Source organism: Juglans microcarpa x Juglans regia, chromosome 2S (genome assembly GCF_004785595.1).
Source record: "Juglans microcarpa x Juglans regia isolate MS1-56 chromosome 2S, Jm3101_v1.0, whole genome shotgun sequence".
NCBI classification, from domain to species: Eukaryota; Viridiplantae; Streptophyta; class Magnoliopsida; order Fagales; family Juglandaceae; genus Juglans; species Juglans microcarpa x Juglans regia.
In genome coordinates this window covers 3,475,287-3,494,363 of record NC_054597.1, presented here as the reverse complement: position 1 = coordinate 3,494,363, position 19,077 = coordinate 3,475,287, and the positions used below count along the sequence as shown (strand labels likewise).

Here is a 19,077-nt window from a genome sequence, read left to right as displayed (position 1 = left end):
TCTTGATCCAGCTAAAGGTATTTAAAAAAACAATCAATCAAGCATAATTTGTAAGTCTTGATCTATTGTAAGAGTAAAGAAGTGTATGATGTAGATACATATTGTTAAAAGACAAAACCTAATCTTGGGTTACATAACAATGAAAGCCTCAGTCAAGATCTTTTGAATCAATTGACAATATCTTGGTTTCTTACTAAGAGAACTAAGGATCGAATCCCCACCTTCCATGTATCTAAAAAAATAATAATAATAATAATAATAAAAAGCCTTTTAAAGGTATTGATGAAACAAGATAAACTCAATATGAGAAAAGTGAAGATAAAAGTAGGTAATGGCATATTGTTCGGATTGCTTCTTCTCCTTCTATAGAGTCGTGGTCTTCTTCCTCTCTCTTCACCCATTTTCCTTAAAATAAAGTCAAAATTAGATTTGAGAGCTAATCCTTTACGTATTTACAGTGAATTTTCTTTCTCTAACATGCCAAATCATATTATATCTTTATCTCTAATTTTTTTTTTTAATAATTTATTCATTAAAATATTCTATTTATAAGTAGGTGTGAATAACACATATAATAAGCGTTTACATAATATAATTTGATTTGGAAAGATATATTTAAAATTTAAATATTATAATTCAAATTTTATCATTTAAACAATATAGATATTGTGTTTTACACACTAACTTAAAAAAAAATAACTTTTATTCATTTATCAAGTCATACATCCACGGGACCCCTTCAATGCCCACCCGACCGAAAAGGTATCAACATAAATTATTTCATTATAAAAATATGATTAGAAATTTTTTGGGAAGCTCATCGTGCCGTATTACATATTTGTGGGTCGGACTCGAATCTTCAAGAAATCGGCACAACCTTGCTCCGACTCCGAGTCCTCTATGCCGAACGGTCCAATAGTCCATTATCACAAGTCAACACTTAAAAAACGTATAACAATCCTCTGCTCTGCAAGTGATGGCCCGCAGACTCTGTTCCCGCCTTTCCCTTCTTCCATCTCTTTGCAAAGTCTCAAAACCCCATTTTCAACCTTCATCTTCTCCAAGGTTGGATTTTTCTTCTCTTTTGTCCTGTATATGTCTGCCCGCGTGTGCGCTAAAGTAGAATTTTTTTCCTCTTTCAGCTCCATTGTATATACTGGTTATTATCTTTGTTAGCATGGTTTCTGGATGAAATCTGAGAAAACCCATTTCGTTCTCTGTTTCAGATTAAAGACTATCTATGATTCAGCTGGAAGTGGTTCAACATATCACATTAATTTTGGGTTTTGCCCAAATTTTCAAGGTTCGCTTTTGCATTTAAAAGTTTTCTCATTTCGTGGCTTCTTGCTTTTATGGTGTCACGGTTTTTTATGATTCTCATAGTTGTCGTTGTGCAATATATATATATATATATATATATATATATATATATATAAAGAAGACTCCAATTTATTAATAAACCTGGCGGAGTAATACCGTTGTTATAGGCCAACACCTTGGGGTTACAATTTTTTGCGAAAGATTCGTTAAGAGGTTATGGTCGTTGGTGAATTCATTACTGAAAGCTTGTGATGCTATGTCACGTAGTTCGTCTATTTGTACAAAGTCCTGATATGATAACATTTTGTTGGTTGTTTTTAAAGTTGCCCGTTCAACAATTGTAATGTAACTTTAACATGTAAATACACGAGGCTTTAGGACCAACCTCTCATTGTGTGCAACCCTGTGGGTTTTGGCTTCTGTTATCATTTAAGTGTCTATCATTGTTAAGGTTTTAAGGTTTCGTGAAAAACCATGCCCAATGGCTGATTAAGTTGCCTAGTAGAGTAGGTCTTGGAATAAATATACATCATGAACTAACTTGGCTTGAGTGGTTGTGACAAGTGGTCTCCAGTTTTGTCTTTTGGACCTCTGAGTTCGTAGTTTGTTAAGAGCCTAATAGTTTAACTTCTTTAAGTGCCAGTAGATAAGATATGTCTTTGAAAGGTAATGCACCGTTAAATGTTAATTGCTTACAAATGGTGGAACTTCATTTTATCTTTTTGATGGTTGGACCTAATTCGTAAACATATATCCAGGTTGCTATTATGAACAACTCAACTAATTCTTTGATTCTAATCCAGAAAAGTATATATTGCCAGTCCTGGTCAGGTATTTGAAGATTGGTAGAGAGAGAAGCAGAGATTAAAGATATGATTCTTATCTATAAAGTAGATGCACCATGCCCAATAATACAGATGCAGTATAGTGTTCTTGGCAACAAATTACATGAAGGGATTTCTGTCATTTTCTTTGATTCTGATTCACTGTTCAAACAAAGATTTAGTTTAGTATTTTCTGCCATTGTTCTTTTGCAGGATCGCGATCATATGCTCGCGGGCGCAAACATTATGCTCTTTTTGGCAATGGAAAACCAGGCGATGAGGAATTCAGAAAATCTTGGAAGAAAGAGATGGAAGAAGATACTAGCCTATGGACAGGAAGTGAAGATGAAAACGATGATGAAAAAGATCCCAAAAGTCGTCTTGAAGACGAAATTCGGAGAGTGAGACAACAGGCAAAAGAACACTCTGACCTAATTGATGCTGATGACAGTGATGAATTAAGAAGTGTGTGGTCTGGAAGTGATGAGGAGAAGACACTTTGGACTGGTAGTGAGGGCGATGATGATAATGATATTCCCACAGAAGCCCACCCAAATGAAAGTAGTGACAAGTATATAGATAAATTGTTTGAGTTTGAAGAAATGCCTAAATATCGAACACTTTCCGAAGTATTGAAAGCTGAAGATGGACTGGAAGAGTTGTCTCCAGGAAAGCAAGCTAGGAAAATTGCAGTTGAGAATGCCTTGAAAAAATTGAAGAAAGGGCCAGATGGGCGTTACACCAATGTGTGGGAGGTCATGAGTGATTTAGACATTCTTATTGGAGCATTTGAAAATATTGTTTCGGGACCAGAGTATGCGGAACTTAGACAGGGAGGGCCGAAGAAATTGAATATGCAGTTTTTCAAGGACATTCAAGCACGAATGAGGGATCCAAATTATAAGTTCTCGCCCGAGTTAAAGCTGAAGCCAAAGAATAAATTAGTTTCAAGAAAGAAGTGGCAGAAGACACAATCTAGACGGAGGAAAGCACAGAAGCGTTAAGCTGTAATTGTTTCCTTTCTGTAAGTACGTGTGTTGCACTGTTGCATGCTCTTAGAATTGTGTTTCTAACGTTTAAATCAATACTCATTGAATTACTATAGTTCAGAAGATTGGCCTTCAAAAGGATAATTGTTCACTCCATGCGTTAATGGCTAAACGATTTGTTATTTTGTTATATCTGTTTTGTGATTGTTATACGGTAACAACTTGCATTACGGAAGACCATTCAAATGGAACTCAACAAATTTCCTTCTAAGTTGAGCAAAAAAGGCATTGATCTCAAAAGAATTTGGATTATACACCATATTCTACCGTCTGCAAAAAAATCCTATGGATTTTAACTATGCCAAAAGTTTATTCATTCCATCTAATGTAATGGATTTGAACAGTGACTAAAGTTGGTTCATTCTATCTAATGCCAAAGATAACAGTCCATAGTTTTCGCTCAAGAAATGTAAAAGATCAGGTAGAAAACATTCTGATAACAGTATCACTGGTGACATCAAGTACTACGAGTTATAGAGCTCGTAAAGTACTCAATCATAAATTCAGGTTACTTCTAGAGACTACTGGAACAAAAGTGGTGGAAAGAGTTGCGACAAATGGGAACTATTGAAGATTATGATTTGCCATCCAGGGTTGATTCATGTACACATTGTCATTTATCATCTTATTGTCGATGGTGTTTCTGTCTTGTAGGTTGATGTTCATCATCGCTGTTGGTGGATAGATGTCGGGGTACCCCTGTCCATTGGTCATCATCATCGACGATGGATGGTCGTACACATAAGTCTTAATCCCTGTAGAAATATCTTGATACCCATGGCCAAATTCATGACCTCCTAAGCCAACAAAACCAGCACCATTGCGATGAAAAGCTGCGAGGCTGCTTACTGGTGACATGCTGTTTTCCACTTTGTCATGATTGCCAATTGTGACTCCATCCTCACCCATACCTACATTTTGCATTGCTGCTATCAAATTTTGATCGAATTCACCATCTATCACTGCCTCGGTCCCCCTACTGTGATTAAAATTCCAATCAGATGCCCACTCAACATCTTCTCTGCCTAAGAAGTTGGGGAGGAGGTAATGATCTTTGTAGGCATTTAGGTCATTAGTCAGATATTGGGTTTGGCTCTGGTTATTGTCATCATCGGTTAATTTGGCTTGCATCTTTTGGGAACTTGGAAACCAAAGCTCTGCATGTTTACCAGATCTGACCAGCTCATTGATCAATGTAGCAGAATCCGCACTACCTGTTACAGTGACTTTCTGCTCTTCTGCATCTATGCTTACTTGATAAACACCTGAATCCAGTGCCAAATGTAAATAAATAAGCAAGTAAAACAAGAAAAAATAAAAGAAAATAATCAGAAGAGGGAGACCAAGAAAGAGGATAGGAGGGAAAACAAAGAGAAAAGTTAAGAGAATCCCAAAAAATTCAAACTAGATATACTTATTTATTTTCCTTTCGTTGCTTGTTTATTTATTTATTTGTGTTCAGAAAGGATGACTAACACAATTATTACTTTTACACAATAAAAACTGAAAACCAGGAAGAAAGAGATCTAAAGAATTAAAGGAATAAATAGCCGAGTGAAAGCATCATCACCTGTTCACTTGGAGATAGTCCAAACATCAAATGAAAGGAGAGATTATCGACTCTCCAAAGGACACAGCCCAAGATAGATCAATATCATCATTATCAGCACCACAGATGCAACAGTGAAAATTAATATTTTGATTTGGTCTACAGCTTGTAAGGATTACTGAATGCTCGCATGAACATATATATATATATATATATATTATATGCTTGTTTGAGTGTATGTCTAACCATTTTATACTTTTCCTGAATGTCCCATAAATACTCTTTGCTCATTCTCATGTAGTTCAATCAGTAAGAAACGCGTGATAATGCCACAAAAATGAAGCAATCTCCAATAGAAAAGGAGATTATTAATAACGTAAAGAAACTTTGTGAATATTCAAGTTTTAGTACCTTCAATTTTCCGGAGGAGTTTCCTCACTTTCTGCATGCACCCTTGGCAATTCATATGCACTTTCAGAATGTATTTCTGTGAAAGGAAAGAACGAATCAAACTCAACACAAAAGGGAAATAAAAGTTAATGAGAAATAATAGTAAAGCTAAAAAGAGGAAATAAAAAGATGCTCGAGAGAAAAAATGACAGAAAATGGCTAGTGGTAGGACCTCAATCTTTAAGAACTCAAACTCATTTGTTGACATTTTCAACTGTGCTTGTTGCTTGAAATGGAGATATCTGAAACTGTATCTTGCCTATTTTCTTCTTTATCTACTTGTGAAAGACAATCGGGTAGATCAAAATAGTTGGGAAGTCCAACACTGCAGGCTAAGTCAGAGAAGGGCCCCCACACAAGATTTCTGCTAGAAAGAGAGAGAGTTTGGAAGGTGTGAATTGTGATTTGACAAGGCTCAAAGTCTCAGAGGCTTAACTCTTTTGACAGGCATAGTCCATGTGTCTGCTGGATTTAGTCATGCACTGAAGATTTCATTCTGCCAACCAAATACCGTACACCATTTTCTCGTGATGGTCGCATGGTTTAGGTTCAGGAACCAAGTCCTACTGTCCATTTGCGAAATTCATTCCCATTTGATTGCTTCCTTTTCTTGTCAGTTGTCACCACTAAAGACAGACATTCATCTGCACTTGTCCAATGTGCTGCACTTTTTGGTCTTTAATATGCTGCACTTGTGTGTATACACAACATATTATATAATATATTATACAGTAATATTATAAAATAATATTATTTTTATACATTTAAAATATAATTGTGTAAAATATTATAAAAATATTGTATGTAAATTAGTTTCCATTGACCAAATATATAGTTTCGAGGGATATTAAATTGCTAGATCTCTTGTTCAAAATTAGATATCTTTAGATAAAGATAAATGACAGTTACAGTCGTGAGTGAACAAACGTTACATAATTACTTTAAAAAAATAAATAAATATAAAATTCACAAAAAAAAAATATTTTTTTAATAATAAATCCTGCTCTTTTTTAAAACGATTGCACAACACTTACATACTTTACAATTATATATAGTATTACTCTTAAATAAATATGCCTGCATTTCACCAGCGTTTAGCTTAACTTATTTCACAAGAAGCTCATGTACTTATTTTTAAATCAATATCATCGCTAGCTTTTAAGTTGACACAGCTTTTAGATTAAGAATATAAATATACGTATTTTGCATCCTCAAAATATTAGGAGTTTAATTTGCACCTGCACCCCCAAACTACCAAACCTGCTATATTCTGCTTTCAAATTACCAAAATTGATAACACCTTGCACCTGATCCATATTGATACACACAATACATTTTCACAATAATATTATAAGATAAGGATATTTTTGTAACAGAACTTTTACGTACAGTCACCTCGTGCAAACGGGATGTAAATGGCAAATATAATAATGCCACGTTAGTTTTTATTTATTATTTAAAAAAAAACTAAAACACAGAAACGAAAAATATATTCTTGTGTTTATGCCGTAAAAATGTAAATTCTTGTGTAAATGAAATTCATGTTTCTGTGATGGAGGAGAAACTCCCATTACAGATTATTTGTGTTTGATTTCATCGAATGGGTTTTACTCGATGCGCTTAGGTTACGACTTTTGGTGCTTATATGCGAACTTTGGATCGAACTCTGATTAGATATACTGCAAACACACAATGATGGAAGCCAAAGCAGAGGTAGTAGAAGGGCAAGGACCGATTTACGCCCAAGTAAACACAGGCGAATATCTGGGCATGTATCAAAATGGAAGCAAACCAGTGGACATACAACTCTTCAACAGCTTCCACAGACCCATCAATGGATTCCTTCAACTTCGGTTAGAACTGGACGGGAACCTCAAAGGATATTACTGGGACGGATCCGCGTGGGCCTTAAACTACCAGGCGATGTCAGACCTATGCGAGCTCCCGAGTCTGTACGGTTTGTGCAGAGAGAGGGAAGGTCTTGCAGCGTGATGGTCTTGGGATGGAGGAGAGGGAAGGGTCTTGCCGTCTTGCAGCGTGGGTCTGAGGAGAGAGAGGTCTTGCAGCGTGATTTGTGATGGAGGAGAGAGAGGTCTTAGGATGTCTTGAGGAGAATGAAGGGTCTTGCAACGGGACAAATGACAAAAAAACAAAACGATGCGTTTTGTTTTTTGCCCACTCAGCAGCCGTTTGCACGGCGCTTGAGGCAGGCGATTGTCTTAAGCATTTTTCTTTTTGTAAAGTAATATTATTTTTATAAAGTATTTTATAAAATTACCCCTTATTTAACACATTATTGTGATATGTGTTGTGAAAAATATTGTGTATAAATCATTTTCGTTTTCGTTTAATCCCAAGTTAGGCATGGTGAAAACATAGAGACCAAAATAATGCAGGAACTGAATCACCGAAGGAGTACTTCTCCTGCATTAATACTGTAAAAAATATATTTGAAGTAGTACTTCATATCCTTAGGGATCCGTTACAAACGAGCTGGCTTCAAATAGTTATTATCTTTATAACCAACTATAAGTACTACGTGAATTATAAATGCAAAACAAGGAGGAAGCAAATCAGAATCCACTGCAAGAAAAATGAGTAATTGTGACAGATTATTTGTAATATAATGACAAGTTGCAATGAAAATAGACTTATTTTGACAGAAAATAATTATTTTCGCAGGAAATAGCTGACAAAAATAAACAATTTTCTTGTAGTGATCATAGATTGGTATGGCATGCATGGTCCACCCACAAGTGAAAGATATCTTTTATATATTATCGACTCTTAAATTTGTAATTCTAAGGAGTGTGATCATTAAACGGTGTACCCCTTGGAATGATGCATTCTTCATGGTGATAGTTCCCATGAGGGTGATGGTTAAAGAAGTGTCAAGAGACATAACCTTTTGATTTAGTCAAAAGATTATGTCACTTCTTAAGGTTGTGTCATTTGCCAACCAGTGCATGATGACCTATAAATAGGGGTCATTGGTGCACAAATCAACTCACTCAATTCTCTTTGTCCATCACCAACTTGTGGGATAAATATATTCATAGGAGTGTACCATATTGTCAAATTTTATTTTTTCTTCATAATTTTACAATGGTATCAAAAGCCAGGTCATATCAGAGAGAATTTTATCGCGCATTGTGAAGACGATAAATAGGCAGGTGGTACATTTGCATATTATAATCATCTTTGTTTGTTTGAAAATCCAAGAGAGAAACTTCTTCAAATTACGATGGGGTCTAGAGTACATTGAAAATCTTTAAAATCTTGTAAGTTGTTATTTTGAAGAAAATTATTGACATTATTTTACACAAAAAAACAGTGAATTATGTAGTCCATTTTCACATACTGTCACTATTTCGGCCGGTTGTTGGAACCCCTCACTGCCGTTGGGATTTGAAAGTGTCAGGGACACGTCGAATCCTTGGTCACTGTCTTCAAAATCACTAAATAGAAGTGAAAACCAGTCATTTACAGAGACTAGGTGCGAGGAAGAAGAAAGTGGACAAAATGTTTCGTCTAACAGTAAAAAACTTTCAAATTCATCTTGGCAAAACATCGTTTTGGCCACTTCTGAAGAAGAAAATTTGAAGCCGAGCCATCAAGCCGTGCTGCAAGCCGTTCTCTGAGTCAAGTCATGAACGGAGCCGTTGATCGAGCTGCCAACTGCCGGTTTTCTCCTGAACTCGGTTTGAACCGTCTGAATCAGTTTACTCGGTTTTCTAAACCGGTTCGTGATAAATTTGCTTTTTGGGGCCATTTGAAATCATTTCAAACTCGATTTGATCCGTTCAAAAGCCGTTATGCTCCAAATTTTGTGCCAAAATATTACAAAACACATGTTAGTCAAAATTATCCTTAGAAATTATTTGAAAGATGTGAGACATTAAGGAAAGGTCGTAGGTATTCTCGAATGCGGCATCACTTTCATTATTCTCCTTATTTAAAATATATAAAAAAAAAAAGAATTTCGAGACTATCACCTTGGATTAAATCTAAGAGTTATTATTATTATTAAATTTATAATAATTGTAATTTTTCATAGTTGAACTATTTTATTAAATAGTATGCATTTATTATTTCTACATTTTTCTTGTTGTTAATTTTTTAAGGTTTATTATTCATGCCACCGAAGAAAAGTATTGATCCCTCGGGGATAGAAAAACTGAATGGAAGGAATTTTCGGGCTTGAAAAAGTCATATAACTTTTTTTCTAACCCATGAAAAAATCTTATATACATTAACAACACCAAAACCATCAAAAGTTGTAGAAAAAGGCGTAGATGAAAGTGGGAGTAGCGTTTCCAGTGAAGATAAATGGATAGAACACAATGCATGGACAAAAGTTTTAATTTTGCATTGTATGAATGATCACGTTATTATTCTATTTGAAGACTATGAAACTGCTAAAGAAATTATGGATACAGTTGAAGTAAAGTATGGTTTAAGGTCGGATATTTATATACAGTTATTATTTGATAAATATAACCAGACTTGTATGAAAGAGAATGATGATATTGGCGATCATATACTTCAAATAGAGTTAATTACAAAAGAATTAGATGATGTTGGTCATCCTCTCACTGATAAAATAGAAATTACAACCATACTAAATATTCGTCCTTCATCTTGGAATCACATTGTTACTTCTTTAACACACAGTAAAAATAAAATAACAATGATATCGCTTCCAATACTTTTAGTACTTGAAGAAGAAATGATGAACATGATGAATAAAGATAGTGAATCATCCAATTTATTGATGGCTTAGGACATGTGTTTTACACAGAACAAGATGAAGCCAAAATAATTTAAGAAAAATAAATGGTTGAAAAATAAACAGAATAAACTATTTACTGGAAACTGTTTTAAGTGTGGAAATAATGGGCATTACAAATCACAATATCCTAATAAGGGAAAAGCACAAAAAAAAAAAAAAAAAAACTATGATGACAATCTCAGAAGTAATGCTAATGGAACCAGCGCTAGATTCATGATAGGTTGACTCTGCAGTAACAAGACATGTATGTAGGAACAAAGATATGTTTGTCAAACTTGAAGATAAACAAACATGAGAGCACAAAGTGTATATGGGCAACAATACATATTGTGATGTCTTGGGGCAAAATACATGTAAATTTAAAGTAAATGGTTCCGTTATTTTACTTAGTGATATATTATATGTACCCAGTATTTGTAAGAATTTAGTATCAGTGTCTGTACTAGATCAGAAAGGCTACACAGTTGAGTTTAAGTCTGGAATCATATAATAAGTAAGAGTAATGTGTCAGTGAAAGGCGTGAAAGATCACGATATATATATATATATATATACTGAATGTTGATAGTAATAAAGTACCTATTTCTGATTATTTGAATGTGTCTACAGATTGTACATATTTATGGCATTTAAGATTAGGTCATATAAATAAAAATAAAATAATCAAAATGTGTAAAAGTGGATTAATACCACAAATAAAATCAAATAATTTTGATATATGTGAACCATATATCAAATGAAAAATGAGTAGTAAACTTTTTCAAAAAGTTAGAAATCCACAGATTTACTAGAAATTATACATTCTGATATTTGTAGACCTTTTAAAACTAAAACTCATAAAGAAATTTAGTACTTTATTACTTTTGATGATTATTCAATATATGGGCACATCTACTTAGTCAAGCATAAATCTGAGATAATTGAGAAATTTAAAGAATTTAAATTAGAAGTAGAAACCCAGTTGGGTATACCCATTAAAAGTTTGAATAGTGATAAAGAATGAGAATTTGAAGTTTTGAATAATTTCTACAAATTGAATGGTATAAGACACATTTATACTATACCATATAAATCTCAACAGAATGACATTGCAGAAAGGAGAAATAAAACTCTATTGGATATGGTGCGATCAATGATGACATATACTAATCTACCAACATATTTTTGGGGTGAGGCATTATCGACTGTTATATATATATTAAATAAAGTTGAAACTAAAGCGAAACTTCTTACACCTTACGAGTTATGGACAGGACATAAACCAGACTTAAGCAAACTCAAAGTATGGAGTTGTAAGGCACAAGTGTTTATCCCAAGGTCACTAAGGGTAAATTAAAAAGTAAAACCTGATAATGCAGGTTTATTGGATATGTAGAAAACAGAAGTGGTTACAGATTTTATTATTCTGAAAGAGGATTGGTAGAAAGTAAGGATGTCGTTTTCTTGGAAAACATGAACCTTATTACTTCTGTTGATTAGATAGATTTATTAAATGATTTAGAGAATCAACACATCTCCATAAAGTTTGACAATGAAAATTATGATATTATTCAAATACAGAATAATAAAAAATAAAAGAAAGTCAGATGAAAATCAATCTTCAGGTATTGATATTGGAGACAGTGGGAGTAAAAGAACCAAATGGCCATCAATATTATTTCAAAATCATTATGCACTACATATCAGTTTGAAAAATTTAGAAAATTATCCTAAAAATTTTTCTAAGGCAATCAATAGTATTGATTCAGATAAATGGTTAAAAGTCATGAAAGATGAAATAGAATCAATAAACAAAAACAACGTTTGGGAGTTAATAGATCTTCCAAAAGATAGAAAAACTATTGGTTGTAATTTGGTTCTCATAAGAAAATTTAAGGTTGATGGTAGTTTGGAAATATACGAAGTAAGGTTAGTGACCAAAGGATATACTCAACAATCGGGTGTAAACTTTGTGGATACGTATTTGCCTATGACAAAGTTCACATCTGTAAGGATCATCATGTCTATTGTTACCAAAATGAATTTGGAATTATATCAGTTAGATATAAAAACAGTTTTTCTCAATGGTGAATTAAAAGAGAATATATTTATGATTCAACCAGAAGGATTTCAGATTAAAGGACATGAAGAGAAAGTTTACAGGTTGAGGAAGTCACTGTATAAACTTAAGCAATCTTCAAGACAGTGATACTTAAAATTTTACTTAGCCATTTTGGAAATGAGATAGAAAATGAGTCCACTAGATTATTTTGTATACATATGGAAAAATGATAATAAATTAACATTATTATCATTATATGTTAATGATATATTACTGGCAGGTAATTGTCTAAATATGATGCATGAAACAAAATAATTCTTGAAATTTAAATTTGAAATGAAAGACATAGATGAAGCCGCTCATGTTCTTAGTATATAAATTTCTAGAGATAGAAATTCAAATCTATTGTATTTAAATCAAAAAAATATCTAGAAAAAGTGTTTAGATGATTTGGTATGGAAAATTGTAAATTTTTAAGTATGCATGTTTGCAAAGGTCATACTTTAAATAGAAGTATATGCTCAAAAGATGAGAAGGAAATAAGTGAAATGCATAAAGTTCCCTATGCTCAAACTGTGGGAAGCCTCCAGACCAGATATTTGTCATGCAGTAGGATTGGTAAGCATATTTCAATCCAATCCAGGTAAAGAACATTGACAAGCAGTGAAGTGTATATTAAGATATTTACAAGGTATCAAAAATTTGAAATTGTGTTTTTAGAACAGTGATCTAGAATTAATCGGCTATAGTGATGCTGATTTTGGAAGTATTGTAGATGATAAAAAATCTATAACTGGATATATATTTCTATTTGGTGGAACAACAGTTTCTTGGTTAAGTAAGAAATAAGGTTATGTTGCTAAGTCTACTATGAAAGCAAAGTATATTACTTGTAGTACTACAATGAGTAATGCGGTGCGGATAAAACGCTTTGTTGAAAGCTTGAATTTGAGTACGTCCATAGAACCAATCAATGTATTTTGTGATAATCAGTCTGTCATCTCATTGATTAAAAGTGAAACACAGAGTTCCAAGGAAAAATACATTGATGTGCATTATTTTAGATATAGTAGAAAGAGGTGAGGTCAATGTTAATTTTATTTTCTCGACCGAGATGATAGCAGATCCGATGACCAACAGTTTATCTTTGAAGAAATTCAGAGAACATGTAACTAGAATGAGATTGAGAGAAACCTAGGTGAAACAATCTCGTGAAGCAATCTCATGGTTGACATGCATAACGTAGGAAATTCTAGGGGTGCTTAGAAAATTGGAGTTATGATGATATCCAAATGAAAATTTTGATCATTTATAAAGTCACTGATAAGGTGATTAAGAAAAACCTCAGTAATGACCTTAGGGTGAGTACTTGATAAAATTTCAGTGCAGGTTGATTAACCAAATAAAAGGTTGATCATGGTAAAGTCGCTGATAAGATGATTAAGGAGAGACTTAGGAGAGGAAGTACTTAACGAAAATTCGGTGTCATTCACTAAAGTTTTAGTGAAATGTGATTTCATAACCCAAGTAAACAGTTAATCATTTACAAAATCGTTAATAAGGTGATTAGGAAAAACTTCAGGAATAGCCTTTAGAGGAAGTATTTAACGAAAATTCAATGCAAGTCGATACATGTGTTATGTATTCGGTTGAAGTCATCAATTGTGACAGGGATATGGATTATTGATCCAATCAGAGAGAATTGATGTCGTTCACTATATTTTTATGTTTTTTATGTTTTAGTGAAATGAAGTCACCCCTAATATGTGATCAGTGAGACCACATATGATAAATGGTGCAGTCATATAAGATAATGACAAAAACGTGTGCACGTAGAGACTTGTTATACTCTAACGCCGATCTGCAAGAGTATGCAGATGAGAGTTGAGTAATAGAAAGCTCATATTGGTACTAAGTTAAAATACTCAATTGGATCATCATTGTTTTGTGTGATCAAGTGGGAGATGTAATTCCAAGAAGTGTGATCATCAAACGGTGTACCCCTTGGAATGACACCCTCTTCATGGTGATGATTCCCATGGAGGTGATGGTTAAGAAAGTGTCAAGAGACACAACCTTTTGATTTAGTCAAAAGGTTGTGACTTGTAAAGTGTTAAAGGACACAACCTTTTGATTTAGTCAAAAAGTTGTGTCATTTGCCAACTATTGAGTTACCAATAGTTGTGTCATTTGCCAACCAGTGCATGATGATCCATAAATATGGGTTATTAGTGCACAAATCAACTCACTCAATTCTCTTTGTCCATCACCAACTTGTAGGATAAATACCCTCACAAAAATGTCACCATATTGTCAAATTTCATTTCTTCTTCATAGTTATACAAATGAGTACATATCAGCTGGATGATCTACCAAAGTTCTTTGCTTTACAAAAAAAAAAAAAAAATAGTGGAAATAAAAGGGAAGGGCAATGATTTCTTCGAAATAAAGGCCTTCTTTCGAATTAGTTTTTGGGGTAGCGCTGCTTACTTTTTATGACATTGTCCACCTGGTGGCCCGAAAGACGGATAAATATGGAAGAGACACCTTGGGAAAATGGGGAAAAGTGCGTTTGCCCAAAGCATGGGGAGGTTAGGCTTTAGAGATTCGAAAATTATATCTAAAGCATCATCTTTATAGGAGAGACTTCGACATGACCTCCAAACACACACGAATATAATATATATATATATATATATATATGAATTAAAGAGCCCCTTAAGCTTGCAAAAAACATCAATGGTTATATAGTAATATCCATTAATACGCTTATCATTAGAAAGTCTAACATTTTAAAGAAAGTATGAATTTTTGTTATAATTCACTACTTGAGTCAAATATTCCTCCAATATTAGAAACAGCAAAAGCCGTCTAGTGTGAGGAAAAAACGATCAAGATGCAAACCCAATGTCAGCCGTTTGAACATTTTCATGATTCTTGAGTACGTACACCAGAAGAGAATTCAGCAAAACATCTTTATCTTGTAAGTCTTCCTCTAGTACTGGAAAAACTTGTTAGTGTTTCACGAGCAGAACTTCTTTCTTCGTGAAACAATACTTTATTGCATGTCATAGCATATATCATACCCCTTTCATGCAACTTTCTTTCGTGCACAGAGGCGTGCAGATGTTTTACGTCGTCTATACATGAGTATGCCTCGGAGAAGCACATGATCAACAGGTCTCCCTGCAGCTAGCTGTTCCTGCAGCGGATCGAGTGCGGACTAATGCCGAGCATTTGACAGATGTTATCATGCTCGCGAGCCAAGCATATAAAAGATCTGTCAAAAATGCTTTCAGCTAGCAATTATTCCCTAACATTAAATCGGTGACATTAAACAAATCAAAATATATAACTTTCTGGATTAGATGATCACTTTAGAATCCCAAGGGTATAAAATATATAACACATCTCAAACTAATCATTGATTGGCTTCGTTACTTTTTCAATTTCTCATAAAAAAAAAAGTTAAACTGATCATCTCAACTTAAAAATGTTAAACCCATCTCAATGGCCGGATCCATAAAATATTACTATTCATAACTCAACTCATTTCAATATTCCAACGTAGCTAAGTCCAACAAAAACATTGAATGTTTTAGTAGTGGATTCATCTTTTGATCTAATGAAATCCAAAGCACCAAAGAGAAGGCCACTCATTTAGTAGAAGATTGCTTTTTTATAATTAGTATAATTAGCCAAAGGTTGGTGCTCCCGGTAATCATTCTCCTTCTTTTGGCCTTAAGTGGATAAATTAATGAATCTGTCTACTCCATTAGTTTGCAGTCATGCTTATATAGCGGAGACATGGGGGCAAAGATTGGCCGAAGATATTGATGATTCACTTTATTGTTTAAATATTTCATCTTGGCGGCGTTTAATTGGTATGATGGGTAATAAATTAAGAGTACAGCCAAAGATCATCGATAGTATAAAAACTTTAATTAGACACATTATAAAAAGTTAATGTTTCTTATAATTGTCGTTTTACGCGCGCAGTTGATAAGCTATACATACATACATATACATATATATATATATATATAACATCGATCTTGGGATAAGATCAATATTAAAGTAGGCATATGATCGATCATAGCCACATTCAGTTTGAAATTGAGTATTACGTACGTCATTCCATTAACATTAAAGCCAAAACTTAGGGATATGCTGTTGAAATATCATGATCGATCAGAGGTTCTGTGTATATATATATATATATATATATATGTTATATTAGATGATGATCAGCAGGGCCTGAACTTGCGGGTGATCAACAATTTATTGGATGGATATTTTATAATACATATGAATAATTAGCGTAATTAACATCCGGTACTAGATTGTCAGCTACAAATGGTTCAAACATTGAGCTAGAGCTAGGGAATTAACCATTAATTATATATATATATATATATATATATATATATATATAGAGTAGATAATAATTCCCGTTTCCATACAGGATTAATATCATAACTCGATCCGAACATTATTTTGATCTGTCCCTTCTTGCATCTGAAGGTATATATGATCTCAGGATCGTATTGATCTCTAAATTTTGATGATCTGCTTAATTAATAATCAAGCAACTTCAGCTCTCCGCATATGTTAATTAAGATTCCAATTAAATTAAAGCTGGATATATCAGTAGTACTAGTCCCCCAGCTAATTAATATTAAACTGATTTAAGAATGAATGTAGCTTTTAAAATATATTCCACTATATGTATGATCATATCAATTAATATCACATTATCTGAATGCCATCCAGTTGGAAATAACGCGTACAGTAATATAATTATATATATAAGTATATATTTTATCTGATCTAGTGTGGTAGGCAACGAGAATCTTAGACAGATCGACTGCGTTTGGAGGCCGGTTAAGATGATCAAAGCGGACATATAATAACCTTATAATAACATGCTTGGGATAGGCTGATCTAGCCATGCGCATGGCCTGTATTCTAGCCCCACTTCGTTGTAAAAGAATGGATTTGTCACGCATAATGGGAGCGGCGCCATTAATGAATCTAATTAAAGGTAGGAGTTTTCCTTTGATGATGAAGATCTTTCTAATTAATAAATGATCATCATGTTCTTACTATATATTATTTTCCACTTTAAAATATATTCTACTTCGACAAACTAATGAAGTAACACATGATTAAGTAACACATAATTAATGTAGTCATAAATTATGACTATATATATATATAGTTACATACATGCATACTTAGATCGATCGTTTGTCTGATCAATCAGTACTGCTAGCTGCGCGCTTAAGCTCGAGAGAATAGAAATTAAAATTAAAGCTGGATCTTGCATGCCTAGATCAAGATCAAGCTAGAACCACTTAATTTATAATTTAATTGTCTCGAGTCATGACTTGTGAAGTTGATCCTAATTACATGATGGAACATGCATTCACATTATCATCACTGAATAATGAGACAATGTTCTCCTCAGGCGCGCCATTCGAAGCCGGTAAAGCAGCTTGCACAACGTTTCTGACGTAGCCGGATGGTGCCCTTTTGTCATAGGCTCCAGATGCATAAGGATAGTATACTAGATGTTGGGGAATGTAAGGCCAAAATTCAGCTCTCTTGCCAGTACTCTTTACTCTCTTCAACACCTTATTTGGTTCCACATAGCCACTGACTGTTACCCGGTGTTGCTTTCGGTTCACCTCCACAGATTTTACACCTGAAAATGCAAATTAATGGAGAGGAATTTATAATTAAGTAGCTATATATATATATGAGTAGTGGTTAGTCCCTATGAAAATTAACCTGCAGGTCTATGATCATGTATATATAAGAAAGATCAGAAAGGCAGAGAACAGCACGAATCAACCTATTCTTTAAACATCCAAAAACTTTAGTCCAAGATCAAGATATACGTGGTAATTTTGATTGTAAGAACTGCATTTTTAATTTGTTGTGAATAAATAAAAACGTGTCGAATAATGCAGTGACTGTTTATCTACTAATCTTGGACTTTCACTTGCAACGTACGCATGATGATCTTAGGGCCGGGTATACATAAACGGATGTTTAGTGCAGTTTTTAATATTTTATAACGGATGGAAGCCAAGCCCTTGGTTTTTAAAGACTTAACTGTCAGCTGTCCGAGCGGATCAAAAGAAGAACATCAACAAAAAGTTTCAAAAGTTGAAAGACGATGATCATGATTGCATTTCTAGCTCAAGGGTCACGACAGATATTCATGTTTCCGTCTTTTATGTATATATGTATGTGGATCTCAGCCTAAAACATGCGTTTATGATCTTTTCTTATATATATGATACTATAACTCTTGTTTCAGGGCTGCTTATCTGATATGCAACTGAATTGAAGGAAACAAGAGAAACCTTTCATGGAAGTAACTGCATTTTTAACTCTCCTCTCACAGCCATCACAATCCATTTTGACTTTAATTTCAACGGTCTGCAAAAGAAGACATATATCACCTTCAACTTAATTAAAAAAAGACCACAGAAGAAAATGGACTCATCTTCATTTGACAGACTGTAACCAGAGTCAAGTATCCAAATATGAAAAGGTTAATCGGATGGTGCTAGTGATCAGTACCTGCATTGGTTTGCGCTTGCTCCTTGTGCTGGTGACAGTGCAAAAGTTGGAGAGGTAATCAAGAGCACCCATTTTCTTTCTCTTTTGCTTGAGAAGAAAGCAAATGAGAGAGAGAGAGAGAGAGAGAGAGAGAGAGACGGTATGCAAATATGTGATGCCCTGGGAAGACTATATAGTATATATAAGATAAGAAGTAGTGCCTTGTTGTATTTAAAAAAGACGATATCGTGCAGAACAGCGTGTCTACAAAATGCATGGGTCCGGTATTGTTCTATAAACAATGTGGCTAGAAATAATGAAAGGCAACACCACTTTAATTTGAGTTCATTGCGTTTTTGTACTCATAACTACTGTCAAATAATCAGGCCCTCAACAGTTGTTCTAACTCATGATACTAATTCAAACAGAAAGCATATATGCAGTACGTATTTACCCATTTCAACCTATAATACTACTGCT

At 33.9% G+C, this 19,077-nt stretch overlaps 3 protein-coding genes across 4 annotated transcripts; 1 reads left to right on the top strand and 2 right to left on the bottom strand.

The window, feature by feature from the left end:
- The first annotated feature begins 841 nt into the window (after positions 1-841).
- LOC121252270 lies at positions 842-3,305 on the top strand. Of its 2 annotated transcripts, XM_041151830.1 has the most exons (4): positions 880-1,065; positions 1,227-1,303; positions 2,079-2,151; positions 2,358-3,305. In XM_041151830.1, exons 2-4 carry the CDS (start codon positions 1,241-1,243, stop codon positions 3,146-3,148), a joined length of 927 nt encoding a protein of 308 aa, XP_041007764.1. In that variant the 5' UTR covers positions 880-1,065; positions 1,227-1,240; the 3' UTR covers positions 3,149-3,305. The 2 variants fall into 2 exon arrangements, with proteins under 2 accessions (XP_041007763.1, XP_041007764.1); XM_041151829.1 differs by lacking the exon at positions 2,079-2,151 and having other exon boundaries at positions 842-1,065.
- A 218-nt stretch (positions 3,306-3,523) lies between these two features.
- LOC121252286 (heavy metal-associated isoprenylated plant protein 37-like) lies at positions 3,524-5,645 on the bottom strand. The gene is made up of 3 exons (XM_041151854.1): positions 5,365-5,645; positions 5,154-5,229; positions 3,524-4,458 (listed from the first exon to the last, which is right to left on the bottom strand). Exons 1-3 carry the CDS (start codon positions 5,398-5,400, stop codon positions 3,758-3,760), a joined length of 813 nt encoding a protein of 270 aa, XP_041007788.1. The 5' UTR covers positions 5,401-5,645; the 3' UTR covers positions 3,524-3,757.
- Positions 5,646-17,432: 11,787 nt separating this feature from the next.
- On the bottom strand, positions 17,433-18,738 carry LOC121252343 (heavy metal-associated isoprenylated plant protein 21). Its single transcript, XM_041151953.1, has 3 exons — positions 18,619-18,738; positions 18,399-18,474; positions 17,433-17,731 (listed from the first exon to the last, which is right to left on the bottom strand). The coding sequence occupies exons 1-3, from the start codon at positions 18,688-18,690 to the stop codon at positions 17,433-17,435; spliced, it is 447 nt and encodes a 148-aa protein (XP_041007887.1). The 5' UTR covers positions 18,691-18,738.
- Between the last annotated feature and the right edge of the window lie 339 nt (positions 18,739-19,077).

What these genes read in the sequence shown, in the direction of transcription:
- LOC121252270 (XM_041151829.1), top strand. Translation starts at nt 977, where the DNA reads ATGGCCCGCAGACTCTGTTCCCGCCTTTCCCTTCTTCCATCTCTTTGC. An exon ending in CAACCTTCATCTTCTCCAAG is followed by an intron (nt 1,066 to 1,226) that starts GTTGGATTTTTC and finishes TCTCTGTTTCAG; the next exon opens with ATTAAAGACTATCTATGATT. An exon ending in GTTTTGCCCAAATTTTCAAG is followed by an intron (nt 1,304 to 2,357) that starts GTTCGCTTTTGC and finishes GTTCTTTTGCAG; the next exon opens with GATCGCGATCATATGCTCGC.
- LOC121252286 (XM_041151854.1), bottom strand. Translation starts at nt 5,400, where the DNA reads ATGTCAACAAATGAGTTTGAGTTCTTAAAGATTGAG. An exon ending in TTGAGTTCTTAAAGATTGAG is followed by an intron (nt 5,230 to 5,364) that starts GTCCTACCACTA and finishes TTCCTTTCACAG; the next exon opens with AAATACATTCTGAAAGTGCA. An exon ending in ACTCCTCCGGAAAATTGAAG is followed by an intron (nt 4,459 to 5,153) that starts GTACTAAAACTT and finishes CACTGGATTCAG; the next exon opens with GTGTTTATCAAGTAAGCATA.
- LOC121252343 (XM_041151953.1), bottom strand. Translation starts at nt 18,690, where the DNA reads ATGGGTGCTCTTGATTACCTCTCCAACTTTTGCACTGTCACCAGCACA. An exon ending in GCAAGCGCAAACCAATGCAG is followed by an intron (nt 18,475 to 18,618) that starts GTACTGATCACT and finishes CTTCTTTTGCAG; the next exon opens with ACCGTTGAAATTAAAGTCAA. An exon ending in TGCAGTTACTTCCATGAAAG is followed by an intron (nt 17,732 to 18,398) that starts GTTTCTCTTGTT and finishes TTGCATTTTCAG; the next exon opens with GTGTAAAATCTGTGGAGGTG.